General features: G+C 45.0%; 1 protein-coding gene and 1 long non-coding RNA gene across 2 annotated transcripts in view; one reads left to right on the forward strand and one right to left on the reverse strand.

Moving 5' to 3' along the window:
• Positions 1 to 16,011, forward strand: LOC125148397 (uncharacterized). Its single transcript, XR_007145528.1, has 4 exons — positions 1 to 460; positions 5,666 to 5,740; positions 10,525 to 10,764; positions 14,892 to 16,011. It is a non-coding gene; the product is annotated as an uncharacterized LOC125148397 (long non-coding RNA).
• FRMPD2 (FERM and PDZ domain containing 2) overlaps positions 15,734 to 21,596 on the reverse strand; it is an 18,462-nt gene continuing 12,599 nt past the window's right edge. The window contains exons 5-6 of the mRNA XM_047826444.1: positions 20,550 to 20,893; positions 15,734 to 15,782 (exon numbers count right to left, since the gene is read on the reverse strand). Of these exons, the coding sequence (XP_047682400.1) occupies positions 15,734 to 15,782; positions 20,550 to 20,893 (393 nt within the window). The remainder of the gene's footprint in view (positions 15,783 to 20,549; positions 20,894 to 21,596) is intronic.

Raw genomic sequence — 21,596 nt, forward strand, 5'->3', positions numbered from 1 at the left:
CTTCAGTACCTCCCCTGCTGGCCTTTCAAGGCCATACAGCGCTCCCTGCGGACCCAGCTGACGCCTCCCTGCGGGTCGCTGGTCCACCACCCCGCTGTACATACCCCTTTCCTAAACTAAGCCCTGACGCCAGCAACTCTCTGAGCCATGCCCACATCTTGAACCACTGACTTTGTTCCCTGGGGATGGCCTCTTGGTTCATACGTACCTCTGACTGTCCCCCTCTACTGAGTCGCAGAGCGGCCAGAGTAGGAGTGGATTTGCAGTGTCAGAGCAGGACAGACAGAGTATTTAAGAACGTTGGACAGGATAGACTACTGCAGAAGTCACTAACCCGTGCCGGAGTGCGAGGTCAGTTGGCTACAGGTCGGTTGAGAGTTTCTGTTCGGATCGTCGGTGCAGGGGCAATTCAGGATGTAAACATTGCCTCAATCCACGAAGCTGGAATCTTTTTATCTTGGTGAGTACATCTCTCTCCATTTGGTCCTGACTCGAGCCATTCTAGCAGATCCATTTCCCTTGAAGTCATGACAAGACCTGCCTGGCTCAGACCACGGTTGTCAGTGTTGGTCCAAAGAAGACAGCCATATCCTTAAGCTGAAGGCGGACTCAGCAAAAACGGCCACCCTCTGTCCAGGCATGGAGGGGTCAGCTTCCTGCTCTAGGAGTCACTGACAATAGCTAGCTGCCGTCTCTCCATCAGAGTCCTGGTTTTCCCTTAGCAGCCAAGGCACCCTCCAGGCAAGCCGTACCAGTGCCAGGGTAAGATTCCTCTTAAAGACGGACCCCCTTGTCTGATGTATCTTTTGTTTTTCATAGTCTCTAATATCAGAACTCTGCCGTGGTCACCATTTCACAAACATGAACAGCATGAATGAATTGAAATGTTATGTATACTGTTATATGTCCCTACATAGAAGGCTATCTTAGGGACACACAGAAGAAAGAATTCCCACCCACAGCGTCAGGAAATCCCCGAATGGAGACTAAATGAACACTTGGTCAAAGTGGATCCTGAGGTCTCTATCCACCAACCTTCTGCTAAACCACACAATAATCTCAGAGGCCACCAACCCAGAAGGCTTTTCTTGGTTGCTTCTGTGGAAAATTGAAAGAACGATGTAGTATGTTACCAAACTTTCTGCCATGCTTTGGAGGCCTTTTCAAACTCTTGTGTCTAACCAGTCACCATTAGTGCAAAGAGTCTTGCAGGCCTAGATTTCAATCCCTGCTCTGCTACTGAATAGCTGGTGACCTGGAGCAAGTTACTTCCTAATTTCTGCCTCAGTTTCTTTAAAAAAAAAAAAAAAAGTCCAGGGGCACCTGGATGGCTCAGTCGGTTAAGCACACTCTTGATTTCAGCTCAGGTCATGATCTCATGGTTCATGAGATTGAGTCCCCGCACAGAGCCTCCTTGGGATTCTCTCTCTCCCTCTCTTTCTAGCCCTCCCCCGCTCATGCTATCTCTCTCAAAATAAATAAACTTAAAAAAAAAAAGAGTCCATAGGGTTGTAAGTGCTTAATGAGACAAAGTACAGAAGCATCAAGCACTGTGTCTGGTACTAAATCCTGTTTCCCTTTCCCAGAAGGATGGATTCACAGAGTTTTCTAGGGCTGTGGATCTTCCAGAGTTTCTGTGCTGTTTCTATCTCTCATTGTCTGTTTCTCTCTAAGCAAAGGACCCGCTGTAGCCATGGTCTCTGTCCTGTTGTGGGTAAGGCTGGATACCCTCCACAAATTAGACCAGGCATATTGATGTCGCGGTCATTCCAAAAGCAGGTCTAGGAGACTAGGTTGCTAATATTCCCTTTCTTTTGGGCTCCAGAACTCAACCTTACAGGACTCTTCACCACACAACCCTTGGTGCTTACTGCAGGCCTGGTCCCAATGTGGTCCTCCAGCCCAGTTCTGCCTCTCGTAGTCCATCCATCCAGGTTCCCTTTCCAGGCTAGCTATGGAGTCTCTTGGTTATCCCCTCTCTGCTCCCCCCACTCCCCCCCCCCAGACACCACCTCCTCCTGTCCTGCTTTGCCTGGGGCTCACTACAGATCCCTGGGAAAGCTCAGATGGGGGAATAGCAGTGACCAGCACCAAGAGGTAATGCTGATTGTGTCATCTCACAGTCTGCACCCCCACCCCTGGTCTGGACATCCAGGCTCCCTCTTGGATGCACCTGAAGGCCAGCCAAAGACCTGTTCTCTGCTGAGGTGGGGCCCTTCTGCTTCTTTCAAGTACAAGAATTTACTGACAAAATGGCCCCTCATCCCAAGCCATGGGTCTCCAGACACAATCAGAGAGGACCCACGAGGGGCTTCCAGACTCCAGTAAGCAGTGTGCACCCAGGACCTCAGAACCCAAAGGCATGTTTTCACAGTCCGCAAGGTCCACGCTCAAGTCCAGAGTTTTCTAAACTTGATTTAACCCAGGGAAGAGCACATAACTAAGAATAAGAAACACTGGCAGGAAAGAAAAGAATCTTTTCAGCAACACTACCCTTCCATCGGATCCGTCACGGCCCAGGCCTCTGCTTGGCAGCCTGATTTATTTTTAGATGATGTTCTTCACACCCAGCGCCACCAAGTGTGAGTGGATGGGGATCGTGAGCTTGGAAGAAGCCATGGGGCCTTTCTGTGTGTTTCCTTCTCTCTGCTTAGCTTTGAGACACTTCACATAAAAGGCTCTATAAAAATAAATTGTGGAAAGTGCAACGCCAATAAAAAGCCCAGTGGGAGCCGAAAACTGTTTTATTTAAGGGGCAGAAGGACACACACTTACCTCGTTGTGAATTCCCCGCTGCCCCGTCCCTGAGCCTGGCACATGGTAGATGCCCAATAAATATTAATTGATTGACCATTAGCTGCTGCTCATCTGTTTGCAGAGTGTCAACCAGCCCATCGTTCCGCAGGCACACACCACACGGAGAGGGAAGGAATCCGGAGGCTTTGACAAGGAGAGTCGCTAAGTTGGCAGGCTCGCCTGTCACCAACTCTTGTACATAAATGCCCCGCCTTCCGCTTCCAGCTCTACTTATTAACAGTAAAATCATGATGTGGCAGAAAGTGAACTGCTAACACTGACAGATTCTAACAGGGGAGCTGGATGGATGCCTTTCAACCCTCATGTATTACCGCTTGGTCTGTGCCAAGCCCTGGGCTCTACAGCAAGAATACAGATGTCATCAGCTGGTTGCATCTTATTAGCTAGACAGAATAGGGGGCACACGGAAGACAACGTCTTTGTTTCCTTCCAGTGCCATTCAAGTTCGATATCCAGATGCATTTTTTTCCTGGGCCCTTGTATATCAAATCTTGGGGAGGCCCATAACTATGAGCACCCAGAACAGTCCCATTTCAGTGTAAGATTCCCTCTGTCTTCTGATCTGTTAAGCTCTCTGCCCTTGAGGCTGGGACTGCTTTGGGTTGGAAACGGGTATGGGAAATGGACATATCAGTTTCTCCTCCTCACTCAGCTTCACACCCACATCCTACTTTGTAGACCCAGTGCCTGATATCTCTGCAGCTGGAACGCAGCCCTGGGCCCTCTGGGCTCTGCAGGTATTTTGAGTCAGCTGTTTGTGCTGGGAGAGAATCTTGTGGTTTCCCCAACAACTCCCCTGCAAGGTGTCTCCAGGCGCAACTCCATTGCCTGGGTGATGTTGTCTCTGGACAGCTATTTACAATGCCCTCCCTCTGCTCCCCCACTCCAGAGTACCAATGAGTTTATGTACTCTGTGCTATGAGTACAGGTGCCAGACAAATGAGTAAGTGGGGGCCAAAATGCCAACTTGGTTTTTGTCCCCCGATGAGGGGCTTGTCAAAGGGAGAAAAGGCCACCTTTGCATAATGTATCAGCCACAGAAGGGGGCTTTTTAGGATTCTCACTGACACACCCTCTGTGTGAGCGGAGGCTCTGACACTTCTCTCTCTCTCTCTCTCTCTCTCTCTCTCTCTCTCTCTGGTTGGGTCATGCCTACTTATTTTACAAGAGCTGTAGGCTGTGCCCCACCTGTAGGGCCACTTGACTATAAGAAAAGCTTCCACGTCCTTACCCTACCAGGGGTATGACAATTTATTCCTGGGCAGTCCTTTTTCTCTTTGCTCCCCCACCAGGCTTATTTTTTCTACCATCACCTCTCACCTTTACACGGCTCAGGCATGGATTAGACACGAAGACTTTTGTCCGGTACGTGCTAGATAGCTAGCTTGTGCGAGCACACTGTGAGTGTCCATGTTCATCGCTATCTTCAGAATGCAGAGATCCCATCCTCCTTGTATATTCCCATCAAGAAGAATATGCAGAAGAACATGTTGTTCAGCATTCAAGGTCAGGGGCTCTGGGGGTAATCAACCCGGAGCGTCTCCCTTGTAATGAAGAATGTCCAGACAGCAGGCCTTCATCTCCTTGGAATGCTGGCCATGTAGGAAGGAGAGGCTACAGATAGTTGCTAGGCTAGTTGCTACATTATAAAAGCTTGCTGCATGTAGATCCCAGCAATGGTTGCTTTGTCCAGTCAGCCACTTACGGACTCCTTGTATGTAAGTTGCAGGAGTAAACCGATGTCTTGACATCTGTGTCTGGGTCATTTCTTTGGCCTCACTGGACCATTACCCACACTTGCCTTCAAGTCTGTTGGGATGCAGCTACACTCCCATGTGTCCCCCACCACCACCACCTCCAACTTCAGGAGACACACATCAAGCCTTATAAATTATTCTCTTAAAGTTCTCTCATACAGGGAAAAGCGCCACCCTCCCTCACAGGTATGGAAGGGAAAATACCATAGCATTCCAACACCTGTTTTCAGGGGAATTGTCCATTACTGGCCTCCTTACCCTCTAAACCCTTATAAGCTATGGGTGGGTGATCACCAGTGCTGCTGGCTTGCCAGGGGAGGTGACTGGAGTAGTTCACCGAATGAAGAAGGGAGACCGCTGCATGGGGCTGTCCCTCTGCTGCTGCTCCCTTTATATGTTAGCACCTCATAGCACTGTTAGCCTTAGGGTCTGTTCTACAGAAACTCTCGTAGATAAAACCACACCATGGCATTACCTTGAGCCCTCGGTGATGGCGCCCTTTGCAATGGAATTCATGATGATCCCATCTTAATGAAAACATCCTTCTGGGGTACCTCAGATCCAGAGACATCTCAAATTCAGAATGTATAAAACCAAACTGATCACCAAATATGATATTCCTTGATCATCCCCATCCTAGTTGATGGGCCCACCATTCTTTCTGCTCTGTAATCAGCAGTGGTCTCCAAAGCGATCTGATTACTTTTTGTCTCTCCCTATACCAATCCTTCCTCCACCCCACAAACCAGACTAATCTTTCTGATGAGAGTTCTTATTATAACAAACACTGCTGAAAAGCCAAGCTTAGTTCATAATCTGTCCACACCCCGTCCTCGGCTCCTCTCCTGCCTCTCAGCCCCCTGCTTACTCTGTCTTTATGCTGAATCATTCCCATGCTCTTCAAGGCTTATGCCTCTCCTCTTAGAGGAACATCTTGCTACCCCATTGCAGACCCTCCCCTCAGGTTGCATTAATATTTCCTTCTGGGGAAAAAAAAATCCCTTTTCTCTCTACATTACTTTTTTCTATACCATCATTCTAGCACTATTCCCATTGATAGTAATGTGTCTGTGTTTTATCTCCTTCACAAGACACAAGCCCCCAGCGAGTAACTGCCATCCATGGTCATCTCTACCCCCTGCGCCCTGCCCAGAGCCTGCTATATGGTAGGTACTCGGTGAATGTGTGTCAAATGGAAAATGGGGCAGAAACGTGTAGAGCTGTTCCGATATTCTTCCTGATGATTTCTCTCTAGGATTGCTTGACTCTGAAGCTGAGTCACTTATTCGGCAGCCGAGATTTGTGTAGCTGAAGGATGAAATTGCAATTTATGAAAAATATATATATACTTGAAGTGTCGCAGCAATAGCATGATGTAGATGTACTGTGGGAGAGTCTGTGTCTGACTGGCCGCAGAAGCTGAGAGCTCTCACTCTTGGTCAATGGATCTATGACTTAATGCAGAACCCGCCCTGCCAGTACGTGGAGCAGCCGCAATATGGTTAAAGCAGAGTTGAGAAAACCATTGTTTTTAATTAAACTTTTTTATTTTAAGGTAATTATAGATTCACATGCAGTTATAAGAAACAATACAGATGATCCCCTGGACCTTTACCAGTTTGCTCTAAGGATAACAACTTTATTATTATACAACTAGTATAGTATCACAACCAGGATACTGACATTGATCTATCTCTCAATCAGATAGATTGAGTGTGTGTGTGTGTGTGTGTGTGTGTGTGTGTGTGTTCTGTTCTATCCAATTTTATCATATGGGTAGGTTCTCCATTTCTAGAACTTCATCACTTCAAGAGTGTCATACAAATGGAATCATACTGCACACACTTTTGTGACTGGCTTCTTGGCGGAATTCTCCAGAGAACCATCCAAACATGCATAATTCACCCTTTGGGGTATGGATATACCATGGTTTGTTTAACGATTCGCCTGGTTGAAAAGCATCTGGATTATTTCCAGTTTGGGGCTATTATAAATAAAGCTTCTCTGAACATTAATATACAGATCTTTGTACGAAAATGTTTCCACTTCTCTGAGATAAATGCCTAGTCTCAAGTTCTGAGTCTCATGGTAACTGCATACTTACTTTTTTATAAGAAACTGCCAAACTATTTTCCAGAGTGACTACACCATTTTACAGTCCCACTGGAAATGCATGAGTGGCCCAGGTTGTCCACATCTTCACCAGCATTTGGTGGTGTCACTATTTATTTACCATTCTGATATGTATATAGAGATACCTTATTGTGGTTTGATTTTTGCATTTCCCTAATAGCTAATAAGGTTGAACATCTTTTCCTGTGCTTGCTTGTCACCTGTATATAATCCTCAGGAAAATACCTGTTCATACCTTTGCCTATTTTCTAATTGGATTTTGGCTTTTTACTGTTGAGTTTTGAGAGTTCTCTGTATATTCTACATACTAGTCTTTGTTGGATATGTGGTTTGCAAATACTTTCCCCCACCTTTCTTTTTTTTTTTTTAGAGAGACAGAGAGAGTGCAAAAGAGAATGCACACATGAACAAGAAAGAGGATCAGAGGGAGAGAGAGAGAGAGAGAGAGAGAGAATCTTAAGCAGATTCCATGCTCAGCATGGAGCCCAACACAGGGCTCTGTCCCACAAACCTGGGATCATAACCTAAGCCAAAATCAAGAGTCAAATGCTCAACCAACTGAGCCACCCAGACACTCCTGTTTTTTCACCCTTTTAGTAGAATCTTTCACAGAGCAAAATACAAATTTACCATTTTCATTTTATGTGTCATGCTTTTGATGTCAAGTCTAAGAACTCCTTGCGTAGCCCTCAATCCCAAGGCTTTCTTGTTTGGTTTTGTTTGTTTGTTTTCTGAAAGTCCCATAGTTTTACATTTACATTTAAGTCTGTGATCCACTTTGGGTTCATTTTTGTACAAGTTGTGATGTTTAGGTCAGTCCTTTTTTTTTTTTTTTTTGGTCTGTGGATGTCCAAATGTTTCAGCAATATTTATTGAAAGGCTACTTTCTCTCCATTAAATTTCTTCTGCACCTTTGTCAAAAATCAGTTGGAAATATATGTATGGGTTTATTTCTGGGTTCTTTATTCTATTCTATGGATCTGTATGTCTATCCCTCTGCCATACCACACTTAATGAAGGTAGCTATCTAGTAAGCCTTGATGTTGGACACAGCTATTCCTCCCATTTCATTCGACATGTTCAAAATTATTTTAGTTATTCTAGGGCCTGTGACTTTTCAGAACGTATTTTTTATTTATATAAATTATATTTAAAATACAAAATGTATAAAATAAAGTTTAGAAGACACTTGTCTATATCTGCGAAATACCTTGAAGGGAACTTGACAGGAATCCCATTACACCTCTAAATTAAACTTTTCAGGGAGAATTCACATCTTTGCTAAGTGGAGTTGGGAAGCCCACCTTAGCTCTACAATTTAGTGGTGACCGTGTGTATGTTTGGGCAACCTCATACACATGGCGTACTGGCACATAACAGAAGCTTAATAAATATTTATGGCAGAGAGGAAGGATGGGAGAGCCAAGCAAAGTCTTGAAGAGTGTGCATCCATGCTTTCCAAATCTGGCCATATATACGATCCTCTGCTGAGCTTGATAAAAGGACAGTTCTCTGGTTTTTACCCCAACCCTGCTGGTTTAGAATCTCCAGGGGTGAGGCCAGTGAAGCTGTATTTTTAACACCCTCTGTAGTTGACTTGACTTAGGTACAGCCAGATTTGAGGATGTGCAATGCAGAAGCCAGACAGGGAAGCAGTTTGTGCTCAGTGGTCTGAGTCCCTTAGGACTGTACTGTCCTTTCCAACATTTGCCCTGAAACAAAGCAAGTAGCAGCTGCAGTCAAGTCCACCCAAGGCAAATTAACATGTTCTTCATGAGATATGGCTCAAATGGGTTAACAGCCCTGGGGGGAAGGGGGGTCCTTTCCCCTAAGGAGGAGGACTAGATTCATTTTGAACCTGTAGGCATCCATTTCTTTTCCAAAAAGGAAATAAGCAACCAGGGTTCAGCAAAGCACAAGCAGTTCCAAAATTGTAAATACTGTTATTTATTCACTTCATTGCATGCTTGATTAATTCCCTAAACTTGAGGTCTGTGAAACCGTGTAATAGTGCACCGAGGAAGCTGGCTCCAGCCCTGAGTGCATTTGAAACAAGACTGTTCAGATGCCCGGAAATTTCTCTTTAATTAATAACAAAACAAGGCAATGGATCTATCAGACTTCTCTCATAAAGAAAACAAGAAATTAGGAATCAAAGCACATGGAGAAGAGTTCGTAAATTAAATTTTAGAGCATAGGCTTTTCTAAACCTTTGTGTTTGTCTGTTGTCTCTCTTTTTTTTTTTTTCTGGTCCAGTCTTTTTATTTTCAACTTACAATTCGTTATACAAGTAATATAGAAAAGTAAAGGTATTTTTTAAGAAAATGTATTCTCTTAATCTATCATCCGACCCCTGGGTGATTTCTACTCCCTCACTATACTAGTCTGTGTGTATGTGCATATGCCTTTCTGTGGATGTCATTAGTACGCCATTTCAACATGCAACTTGATGTTATTATACCAAACACTGCTCTAAGTCGTGACTTTCCGTATTTGGTTTATTGTCCTCTTCACTACATAATATCCCATTATGCTACCATCCCATAATTGTCTCTCTTTTTTTTTTTACCATACTGTCTTTAATATCACCATATTTTATTCTCTGCCATTTTTATTCTATTCAATTTTTTCACCATGCTGACATAACTGTCTTTAACATTGCTATATTCTAAGGGATTTTCACCATTTTCAAGTTGTTTTCAGAGAGAGCACTCCAATGAACATCTTGAAATATGTGGGTATTTTTTTTCTTATTCTGAATTATTCCTTTGGGATAAATTCTGAAGACTGGCACTGTGAGGTATTGGGCATAAGCATTTATATGGCTTTTGGTATTTCTGATTATACCAATTTCACCCAAATTTTGCCAAAATTGGATAGTACTTTTTTTAATTTTGCAAATGTGAACACAAACTAATCCATTGAGATTATTTTGATTAGACTATGTATTTGTCAGGGTGCCTGGCTGGCATAGTCGCTTAAGTGTCCAACTTCGGCTCAAGTCATGATCTCATGGTTCAGGGTTCAAGCCTCACATCTGGGCTCTGTGTTGACAGCTCAGAGCCTGGAGCCCGCTTCGGATTCTGTGTCTCCCTCTTTCTCTGCCCCTCCCTTGCTCACACTATGTCTCTCTCTCTCAAAAATAAACAAACGTTAAAAAAAAAACTTTTTTAAACAGAATATGTATTTGTCCACCATTTGCATTTTTATTGTGTACACCAGCTACTGAAATCCTTCATTAATCTATTATAAACTATAATGGGATTTCTAAATATTATAGGTATTAATCTTTATTCACAATTATGTAAGTGCTTCCCCATCCATTGCACCTATTTCTACATTAATTTTGTCATCGTTGCCGCACAGAAGTTTTTACGTTCTCAATACTGTCAACTCTGTAGTTCTTCCTTGTTATGCTTTTTTATTGCTGTAGGCCAGAAGAAGTGTGTTATTCCTGTGTAGATCTGGTGAGACTAGAATCTGTTTTCACCAGCTTTTCTCTGTGTTGCTTTTTTTTTTCCTAATCAAACGGTCTGTAATTTTAATAGATGAAGTGAGATTTGAATCAAATCCTCTTTTCCAGTTATGTGTGTGAAGGCGTCTTCCTTACCCATGTTGAAATGCTGACTGCCATGTATCCCCTCTTGTGTCATGCTAAGCGTGTTCCTTGGCGCACACTGTGTCCCCCAGCTAATCCCACGTAATATTAGCTTCTTATTATGGCCGTGGCTATATAGCATAATATCTGATAATGCCGGATCTACCACTTTGCTCTTTCTTTTTTATTACATGTTCCCATCTTATTTTTCCTTCATAGAATCTTTAGGATCAGGTTGTGGAGTTCAAAAGGAAAATGCTTTTAAAAGAATCTACAACCATATGGAGTTGCACAGGAGGAACACAGAAAGATGTCAAAACACATTACTCCCATGGCCTTTGAGCCATCTCTCAGCAGATTCCCTTGAGGGAACTGACAGCACTTTGAAGGCCATGGAAACTCCTTCAACCAATGGAGAACTAAAAAGTGGAAACTGGAACACTGCATCTGTCCCAGAAGGTGTGTACCAGGGCAGCAGCGAGACCTCACCCTGGGCTGGCTTATCTTGACATAGGTGGTTGGTTCTCAAATCCTTTCACAAGGGGAAGCCCTTGCGAGTGCACTTGTGCACGCACGCACACACACACACCAAGCTTTATTGGACATAAACCCCAGAACCGAGGAGAGGTCATGACCACTATTCAAAATGAGTCTCAGAACTGACAGGCATGATCTTCTTGAAGTTAGTTCTCAACTGGGCCAGACCCTCCATTCCATGTTGCCTTCTCGGGGACCCACAGGCTTCTTTCCTGGTTGTAGAGCTCGTGCGTACATTCTCCGGACCAAGGGCATCTGAGGCCTCTTCCATGTGATCACTGTCAAAAGGATGTGCATGCAGAAACCTTGGGTTCTGCCTTGGGTGACTTTCCAACTTTCTCTGTTCACCTAAAACAATAGGCAGCTTTTACTGGTTGCCCTCACCATTTGGCCCTAGCCTTTCCCAAAGAGAACAGTTTAATTGCCTTCTCGATCCCACCAGACAGCAGGGATTGTTTTAGCCTCCTAAGAGAGAAATACTTTGTGAGAGAACTAGTAGGACTCATGACATCTGAGGCAAAGACATGTGTGTTACACAAGTGCATGTGGAACACACATTCTAGAGGAAATGTAAAAATGCACCAAGAGTTCAATCAGACAGATGCAGCGTGAATCTGCCCCTTCTGGCTGTGTGATTTTGGGCAAATTAAATAAACCTTCTAAGTGCCATTTATAAAAGAGGAATAAGAATATCTTTCAAAGTTGATATGAGGGCTAAATGAAATTATTTATTATCTCATTGTCTAAAAGTACCAAAGAAAATAATCTGTTATATGGTTTTAAAGAATGCGTGACTCCATCCATAAGGAAAATCCTCTTTATACCCTCCCCACTTCCAGGATGAAAGAGAGAATATATACAACAGAGATCCTTAATCTTTAGGGGATTGTGGACCACTTAGAGAATTTAAAGAATGTTAAGAGTTGCTTTTTCTTTTTTAAAATTTTTTTTTCAACGTTTATTTATTTTTGGGACAGAGAGAGACAGAGCATGAACGGGGGAGGGGCAGAGAGAGAGGGAGACACAGAATCGGAAACAGGCTCCAGGCTCTGAGCCATCAGCCCAGAGCCTGACGCGGGGCTCGAACTCACGGACCGCGAGATCGTGACCTGGCTGAAGTCGGACGCTTAACCGACTGCGCCACCCAGGCACCCCAAGAGTTGCTTTTTCAAAAAAAAAAGAGCTGCTTTTTCCAAAAGAAGCATGCAAGTCAATATTCTAACTGTAGATGCCTTGAAACTCATCTGTGGGCTGCTCCAAGGAGCCCAGGCTGAGAGCTCACTTAAGCACTTCCCTGCAGGCCTGCCTTCTATCAGCAGGGTGGGATAAGTGACTGTGGCAGGCCTAGGCCTAATGACATCCCAAGCCACTGTCATAGCAGAGGGCTATTCAGTCTACCCAGATCCTGACACCCTTGCCATGGACCAATACTTCTACCCGCCCCTCAAGTTAGAGGGCAAGTCTGACAAAGTTGCCCAGTTCCTTTGTCTACACAGAAAAAAAAAAAACAAAAAAAACAAAAAAAACCAAAAACCAACCAGTATTGAATGGGTTCCTAAGGTTGCACCATCTCACTGGAGAGATAGTCTCCTTTGTGATTTATGACTAAAATGCACTAACACTGCTTGAGTCCTTACTCACCAGGCAGTGTGCTAAACCCTTGACACGCATTGTCCTCTCTTACAGAATGAGGTGGCTTTTGCTATCTCCATTTGGTAGTCAGCTGAGTCTTAGACGGTTTAAAAGTCGTTTGCTGCAGGTCACCCCCCTAGTAAGTGATGGAGGCAGGCTTGGAGCCTGAGCCCCTCCAACCAAAAAGCCCTATTGTCTCTTCTCTGCTACCTGCTCCAGTCTCCAGAGGAACAGCAGATTTCCTGGGACATTTCATAAGTACTGACACTTGGGGTCCTTACTTGTTTCCCTGTAGGTCCCAAAAGCATTGCTTACCCCATCTTCTCTTAGCTCCCCAGCCCTGAGGAGCCCACTCTGGAAATATTTCCCTCCACATATAAGCCACACCCTGCCTGCTCCACACTTGTATGAATCCATCATTGCATCATCCCCAAAGCTGTCAGTGTCCAACTTTCCCACGGATGGCAGGCATGGTCTTCAAAGCCCCCACATGATCTCCTCTATGAACTTGTTGCTTCCTATTTCATATAAGAACCAGTCCTTTTGTCATATTTGAATTTCAAATAGCCACCCACCTTATTAGCTTGCCTGCCATTGTCCTCTAAGAAATCCAGGTCAGTCATTTGTGGTGAAAATGTAGCTATGACACAATGGGCTAAAAGTGAACAAGACTGTCTCAGGTACACCCAAATCTTCATGAGCTGATGCCTCAGTAAGTTTCAAGGTGCCTTGAAAATGTGTTTATATGAAAGTTTCTTGAGTATTTACATTTTTTAAATAATGGAACAATTCTCTGTCTCCCTCTCTCTGCCCCTCCTCTCTTTCTTTCTTTCTCTCTCTCTCACACACACACACTCAAAAATGAATAAATGTTTAAAAAAAATTTTTTTTAATTTTTTAATGTTTATTTATTTTTGTGAGACAGAGAGAGACAGAGCACGAGCAGGGGAGGAGAAAAGAGGGAGACACAGAATCTGACACAGGCTCCAGGCTCTGAGCTGTCAGCACAGAGCCCAATGCAGGGCTCGAACTCACAACTCACTTCAGATCATGACCTGAGCTGAAGTGGGATGCTTAACCAACTGAGCCACCCAGGCACCCCTAAAAAAATTCTTTTAAAGAAAAAGGGGCACCTGGGTGGCTCAGTCAGTTGAGCATCCCACTTTGGCTCAGGTCATGATCTCCTGGTTCATGAGTTCAAGCCCCACGTTAGGCTTTTTGCGGATAGCACAGAGTCTGCTTCTGATTCTCTGTCTGTCTGTCTGTCTCTCTCTCTGCCCCCCCCCCACTATCTCTCTCTCTTCCTCTCTCTCTGTTTCTCAAAAATGAACAAACATTTAAAAAATTTTTAAATAAGTAAGTAAGTAAATAAATAAATAATAAAATACTGGAACAACATATGTTATAGGCACTTTAACAGAACGTTGGGTGGGTTTACCAACCTGTCAAGAGTTTAACCCGCTCTGCTCCTAGTCAGAGGATTTTTGTCACATTTACTCTTCCCTCGTCTTCATCGGTACAATCTGCCTCCAGCTCTCTGACCCAGTCCCAACTTCTGGTGGCATCCTGAGTTAACAGAATGACTTTCTCGATCAAAAAAGAGCTCACTGTGAGCCACAGAGGCTGTTGAGAAGGACTGCACTACAGGGCACCGAGACACTTCTCTGAAATCTATGTAGCCCAAGGGTAGGCAAGAGCACACAAAAGAGGAATGAGCACTTCACAAGCAGCCCTCCCAAAAGAGACAGGGCACTGGGCCACATATAGATGGCAGCAGAGGAAGGCCCCGAACATGTGGTCCATGGAATAAGAGAGCTGGGATGATTTATGGCTGTCACTTACCCACTGTGTGACCTCGGGAAAGTCCCAAATGGGAATGACAGTGACCCTATCTTATAGGGTGTTGTCATGGAACATGGGCCGTGGCGAATGCCATGACGAGGTGTGACCCCCCCCCACCCCGAGGGGATGCAAGGGGAACGAGGTGATGCCCACAGACCATCACCCAGCCAAAGTGGACTGAACACTGAGCCCAGCCTCAGTCCACCCAGAGTGACACCCACCTGAGGGTGCCATCTTCCGGGTCCACAGCCTCCTCCAGGTCTTCCCATTCACTGTCACTCTCACAAGCCTCTTCTGCAGGCAAAGACTCCGAGAGGGCACTCCAAGAACAGAACTGTGGCAAGGGAATGGTCCCTGAATCTTCCTCCAAACATTCTTCACAGAGTAGCTGGCCTTCCCATGCAGAGTTGATGGTAAGATAGGCTTCATTTTCCACAGTGGGAGAAGTGGCTTCAGGTAGATGGCACATGTCCCCTTCCTCATCATCCCTGTCCAATTCAGGACTAGAAAACAGAAACCCATGTGTCTTCCAGCATTGATAAGAAACTCCTCTCCCCATCTTGCCTTGCTTTCAGGATGATCATCACAGCACATCGTAGGAGAGCCAGCCAGGGTCCAAACAGCTCCTGCCAGAGACTGTTCTGAACATTGGATAAGATATGGATGGCCCCTGTGCCTGAGGATCCCCTGATTTAATGGGAAGAGTGAGTGGTGAACAAATGTTACAATCCAGGGAGAAAGTGCTATAGGAGCGGCAGCACAGAGCATTATGGGAGCAAGGGGAGCTCCTTACGGAGCCCAGGAGACCATGGGGGACTTGCCAGAGGACATGGCATCAAAAGCAGAGCTATGCCTCCGTTCTGGGCCATGACTTCGGTTCTCGGGAAAGCTTATTAACTTCTCTGGGACCTCAGTTTTCCCATCTGAAAAGTGAGAAGGCCGAGAAATTTATAGGATTTCTGGGATGCTTAGAATACATAATTCTGGTACATCCGTCCATGGCTCCTGGTGCAGGGTAAGTCCTCAGTAAATAGGAGGGGCTGTTATCGCTATGACTATGAATGCCGTTTCAACAGAGGGGTTAGAGGGAAAGGGCCAAAGCGGGAGGCTGGGAACAACTCAAGCAGGTGACCTTCAAAGCACCCTGTGCAAATATCGAGTCCTTTTCTGAGCGCTGAGAAAGTGCCTATTTGGAAAGGCAGCCAGCTGGAGTGACATTTACTCCCGGTGTGACACAGGAGGCAGATGAACGGTGAGTGGGGCGCATTGTCTGGCAGTGAAGACGCAGACACAACATGAAGAATAAGCCTTCCAGGGGCTGCCCAAAGGTCACCACACACGCCTTTTGATTAGAAAAAGCAGTCCATACAGACGGCAGAGCATTTTGTACAGTGCTTCAAACATGCAGAGAATGTGCTCAGAAAATATCTGTCGAAAGCCTGGTTAGAGAGGGTGAGTAGGAAAATCTAAAAAAAAAATGCACAGGTTTAGCTTTTCACCAAACACGCAAATCCTCATTTATCAGCCTCTGTCACCACACCCAAAGCAATGGGTTGGCTTTATTATGTGCCCGCTGTCCTCCCTTCCCTTTCTCGAAACGCCTCTTTCTTGTAAACCCAGCTCTGGTGCCCCTCAATAGCTACAGGGCCCCAAACCCCCAGAGAGCCTGTCCTCCTGCCTGGGAGAAGTGGCATGTCTGTCCCAACCTGAGTTTCACTGTCAAAAAGACATTATTTCTGCTCAGGAGACCTACAGGTATGTGTCAATGTGTGTTTCATGTAAATATATGCACATTCACATGCACAAAAAGGAGACTGTATGCTACCAGGAATAAAAGGAGAACACTCACTTTAAGAAAGTAATATTTAGGGGCACCTGGGTGGCTCAGTCGGTTAAGCGTCCGACTTCGGCTCAGGTCATGATCTCACCGTCCGTGAGTTCGAGCCCCGCGTCGGGCTCTGTGCTGACAGCTCAGAGCCTGGAGCCTGTTTCAGATTCTGTGTCTCCCTCTCTCTGACCCTCCCCCGTTCATGCTCTGTCTCTCTCTATCTCAAAAATAAATAAACGTTAAAAAAATTAAAAAAAAAAAAAAGAAAGTAATATTTAAAATCACTAAGCACTTTGAGGAAAAATCAGTTTAAAACCTTAAAGCACTTGACCAAATTGTGTAGAAAATGCATTTTCTTATAAACATGGAAGGGGACAATGTGGAAGTTTCATCAGAAAATGGGAAATCCAGCCTGCTGCCGAGGTCAGCCCACACCGCACCCCACCCTGTCCCGAGCAGGAACCTGCCTACCCTCCTCCCTCCAGGCAGAGGACAAGCAGGTGGCAACACCTGCCCACGGGCCACTGCAGTGCCTGATAGTTCACCCCTTACCGTCCGCCACTATCTTCCTCCAATCTTTCTAGTAAGCTCCTTGCAAGAGGTGAGGGGGTCAGAGTGTGTGGAGAGGGCGTGGTAGCCCCTAGGCCAAGTGGAAGCCTTGAATCTGCCATCCCCATTCATTCCTCTGAGTCCAGCATTTAAAGATAACCATTTGGCAGACAGCAAGGCCTTTCACCTGAGGCTCAACCAAAGAAAAGGTGATCTGTCCCCCTACCAGGGGAGCAAATAACATTGCGCCTTCCAAAGTGATGTTCCAGGGTGATGTGACTTGATGTGATTTTTGCCTTATGCCCTAACTTTAGAAATAAACCTTGCATAAGATGCAACTCTAGCCAAGTGCCAAGCCATCCTCCAGCAGGCACACAGTTCTAACCTTCCTCCATGGAAATATACTGTACTGCTTTATTAACATGCTTTCTAAAGATCTACTGCGATATGGCAGTCTCCAGATATACAATTGTAAAAGAAAAGAGAAAGGAAGGAAGGAAAAGTAAAACCTCATCTTCTCTATGACTACTCTGGGCTTGCTGGGGTGCCGGCAGCCACCTGGCTTTAAGAGTAGCCACCTGGTAGACGGTAAATTCTGGCAGTTTGTTGGGAATTTCAGTTGACAGGACCTGTTCTTTAGCTGGAAATAATTCAAGAAAGAGAAAGAAACTGACTTGTGTTAAGTTCCCGCTGTGAGCCAGGAGCCAGGCGCTGTGATAACACTCTGCCTGTGTTACTTCTTTTGACCCATGAGGTGCCCTGTGGGGCTGTTGTGGTCTTTGTTTACATTTGAGAAACCTCAAGCTCTGAGAAGTCAACACTCCAGGCACACACAGTATGTGGTAGAGCTGAAGCCAAGGCTAGACAGTCAAGGAGTCCATGCTCTTTTTGTTCTAAACTCCAGAAAGAGCAGTTGCCTGGGACAGCCACCTCAGAACTGAGGTACAGACACTTCTTTCTAAAAGGCATCTGCGAAGAGCCACAACCCCACCAGGAACTGGGGGAATGTGTTCAGAGGCAGCTGGGCATGTGTCGTGCTTTTCTTCCCATAGGAGACAGTCACTATATATGCATCTAGAGCAAGCTAGTGTCCCATTAGAGGAGAAGCTAACGTGGTTTGAGTCCTTCCTTCAGAGACAGAGAAAGGTCCCTGAATAGGGGGAAGAAAACATGGTAAAAGTGAAGTAAGGAAATGTGAGAAGACAGAGCATCGTCATTACCAGGACCATCACAGGAAAGGTCAAGTGCAAAGGGGAGGTGTTGACCATGGAGGGAACCAGGACAGAGAAACAGTAAGACCGTACTACTTGTGGCTCCCTGGACCACATCGGCCTGGACAACAAGCATGGGGCAGCAACCACAACCAACTGAATATCAAAAGCGCTCCCAGAATGTTCTGGAAAAGCCCTCAGGATTCTTGTGTAACTCTAGGAGAGAAAAACCCCCTCCAAAGATGGAATATTTTGGACATCGGGTACACCCTTTCAAGTAGGAACACTAAGTCAAATTTAATTTGATTCAGAAAAATAATATAATGTGATATTTCTTGCAAAAATAATGACAAAAAAGATAGGAGGACACAAGCATCTATGTATAAGTAGAACACGGAAAAAGGCAGATTTCACTTTAACACAAGGAAGCACTTTCTGATCAACAACCACATGGTGATAAAACGGGCCACTTTAAGAGGTAGCAAGTTCTGGGGTGCCTGGGTGGCTCAGGTGGTTGAGTGTCTGACCAGCTTAGGTCATGGGTTCGAGCCCCGAATCGGGCTCTGTGCTGACAGCTCAGAGCCTGGAGCCTGCTTCGGATTCTTTGTCTCCCTCTCTCTCTACCCCTCCCCCACTCATGCTCTGTCTCTGTCCCTAAAAAATGAATAAACCTTAAAAAAAAAAAAAAGAGGTAGCAAGTTCTGCATTCCTGGAGGTATTCAAGCAAAGCAGGCCCCCTACTGCGGGGATATTACACAACACATTTCACGACAGGATATGAGGTTGGATTAGATCATTTTTTAATCGAACAACCCCCAGATTCTGTGACTCCATGAATGAAACAGTGACCAAACTAACAATTAGTAAAAACAAACAAGCCAATTATTAATAGCTGATAACTATATCAGATTACAAGCACATGGCAAGTTAAACTCCAGTATTGTACCTAAACCCACAGTCACTTTATAATCCAATGCTCGTCATTTCCATCCATCACCCTGAACTCTCTGGCAGTAAAACTTTTAAAAATCCAAAAGAGGAGCTTCATGCCTATAAGGAAGTACAGTTCCTTCTATATTTCCTATAAGATAACACTAATAGTTGTCCTTGGATAAACCTCTGTAGATTATTTCCTTTATCATGTGATCAAGTGTATCTATTACTGCCTAGAATGCAATTGTAAGAAGCTATAAATACACTTGTATTTATGCATTTTCAGACAATGAAAATGAATTCTACTGGTGGATCGTGCTTGCCCACTCTGTTCTACTTGGCACACTAGTTTTTGTTTGGCGGGTGCAGTATACTTATAAAAATTGTGTCTGGATGCTTTTAGGGAACACATGCCTGGCACCTGTTAGTCACAGATCTCGCCCTGCCTAACTGCATTCATTACACCTTCTGCCTCAGACTTCATGTCACCTATCAGTCCCTACAGATCTGCCCTAGTTAGTCTTCCAGGATGAGCAACAAAAAAGAGCCATTTCATAGCAGTGGGTTTATACAGCGTCAAACACAAACCATTGTTCCTCATTATTTGCCTGCTTTGTGCCTGTGTATCTAGCTAGCACGTGCCTCGAAGTAGTATCTCACCCTTTCTTAGTATTTGTACCTTCTCTCTGCTCCTAACGGGTTCCCCTGCACCTTGACTCTACATGATAAATACCGTCAAATTGAATCAAAGAGAATGTTTTTCAGCAGAACAGGATGGAAAACTGGAAATACTTGTGGGGGATGGGCCCAAAATGAAGCCTGAGTTAAAATGGCTATTAATGGGGCACCTGGGTGGCCCAGTTGGTTAAGCATCGACTCTTGACTCTCACGGTTAGTGGGTTCGAGCCCCTCATCGGGCTCTACGCTGAAGGTGCAGAGCCTACTTGGGAGTCTCTCCCTCCCTCTCTCTCTGCCCCTCCTGCCCCCACCTCTCAAAGTAAATAAACAAACTTTTTAAAAGGGGCTATGAAAGGGGCGCCTGGGTGGCGCAGTCGGTTAAGCGTCCGACTTCAGCCAGGTCACGATCTCGCGGTCCGTGAGTTCGAGCCCCGCGTCGGGCTCTGGGCTGATGGCTCAGAGCCTGGAGCCTGTTTCCGATTCTGTGACTCCCTCTCTCTCTGCCCCTCCCCCGTTCATGCTCTGTCTCTCTCTGTCCCAAAAATAAATAAACGTTGAAAAAAAAAAAAATTTAATAAAAAAAAAAAAAAAAAAAGGGGCTATGAAAATGAACGTTTCAGTCTGGTGTTTGAAGACATAGATTTTTTTTTAAGCTGGTATTGACTGTAAAGTGTAACATTAGCAATAAAAAATGGTGATGCATACCAGGGACCTTCTTTCTTACCACAATGCTTTAAAAAGCCATGCAGAATGCAGCACAAAGGTTTGTGTGCTGGGAAAAAACAGAGGCCTGCCATCCTCAGGCTCCAAGGGTACTAGGGGACCATGGGGTGAGGGTAGCTTTCCCAAAAGCTCGCAAACTGTGGTTGCAGCCACTCCAAACCTTATGCTTCTTTTTTTCCCCACCTCCCCTCCAAAGGCCTAGCAGAGTCCTGGGCCCAGTAAGCATCTGAACACAGTTATTAACTGATTGCAATTTCTAGCAATGAAATGCATACCATTTACAAAGTGTCTGCGAACGTAGTGATTCTTACCTTTCAAGTCCCCTGATATCGCAAACCGAATAGCAGTTTTGCCTCATATCCCTTTCCAAAGAGGTGGCCAATGTGGATGCATCCATTTCTTGCTGAAGTCTGCATAAATGAGGGGGGGAATCCTGAGGACGCATCGAGGAAGTGGCCCAGGGTCTCTCTATGTCCTGGTCCCATTGTGCCTTGCCAGTGGCCTTTTGGAAAGACTCGGGCCCGGGACCCAAGCTTTCCCCTGTGTCTGGGGAGGCACTGTCCCTCCGGCTGTCCTCTTGATCCAGACTCGGGCTCTGCTCAGAGTCAGTGCAAGTTGCCCTGGTGAATTCTTTGTCTGCTGAAAGCACGGGTGTCTATTAAAAGAAATGCTAAGGGTTATTGGATCAATGGTGCACACTAAGCAAAGTCTAAAAAGTGCTTCTTTTAAAAATAACCATTTTTTTGTGTGTGATTGTAGGGCAAAGCAGTTAAAAGATGGACTCTGGGGTCAGTCTCCCGCTGTCAGGACCCCAGCTCCCACTGGGCCCGAGATGACCCAAGTAACTATCTCTAAACCCCTTAGCTTCAGGCATTGGAAGCTCTTGATAAATGTAAACATTATTTTTAATAATTTAAAAACTTCAAAAAAACATGGAAGCAGAAGTAACACTGACTCTTTCTCTCACTTTCCAATAAGAAATGAGTTTTGTAAACTCTTGTCTTTATCTGTCCTCATCCATGATGGCTCCTTTTCACAGCCTCATCTCCCTTCCCATCCTGATTCCCTTCCCTAGGTGTCCCCCTCACTTCTCCAAACATTACTTGATTGCTCTCAACTGTTTACATCCCTGTTGGGCCTTTTAGGTTCTGATTTTGATGACACACTGTGTACATTAACACCGTTCAACTTTCTATTGGAGAAAAAAGTCTAGACGTCGATGGAAACTATGCATTGTTTACAGCACAACTTTCTGGGTTATCTGTACTGTATTTTCCACTTTGAGCTATTTCATAACTCTGTATAAACAAATTTGTTTTCCTCTGAAATCTCTTTCGAACCAGTTTTAACATCTACCT

Source organism: Prionailurus viverrinus, chromosome D2 (assembly GCF_022837055.1).
Source record: "Prionailurus viverrinus isolate Anna chromosome D2, UM_Priviv_1.0, whole genome shotgun sequence".
Lineage (NCBI taxonomy): Eukaryota > Metazoa > Chordata > Mammalia > Carnivora > Felidae > Prionailurus > Prionailurus viverrinus.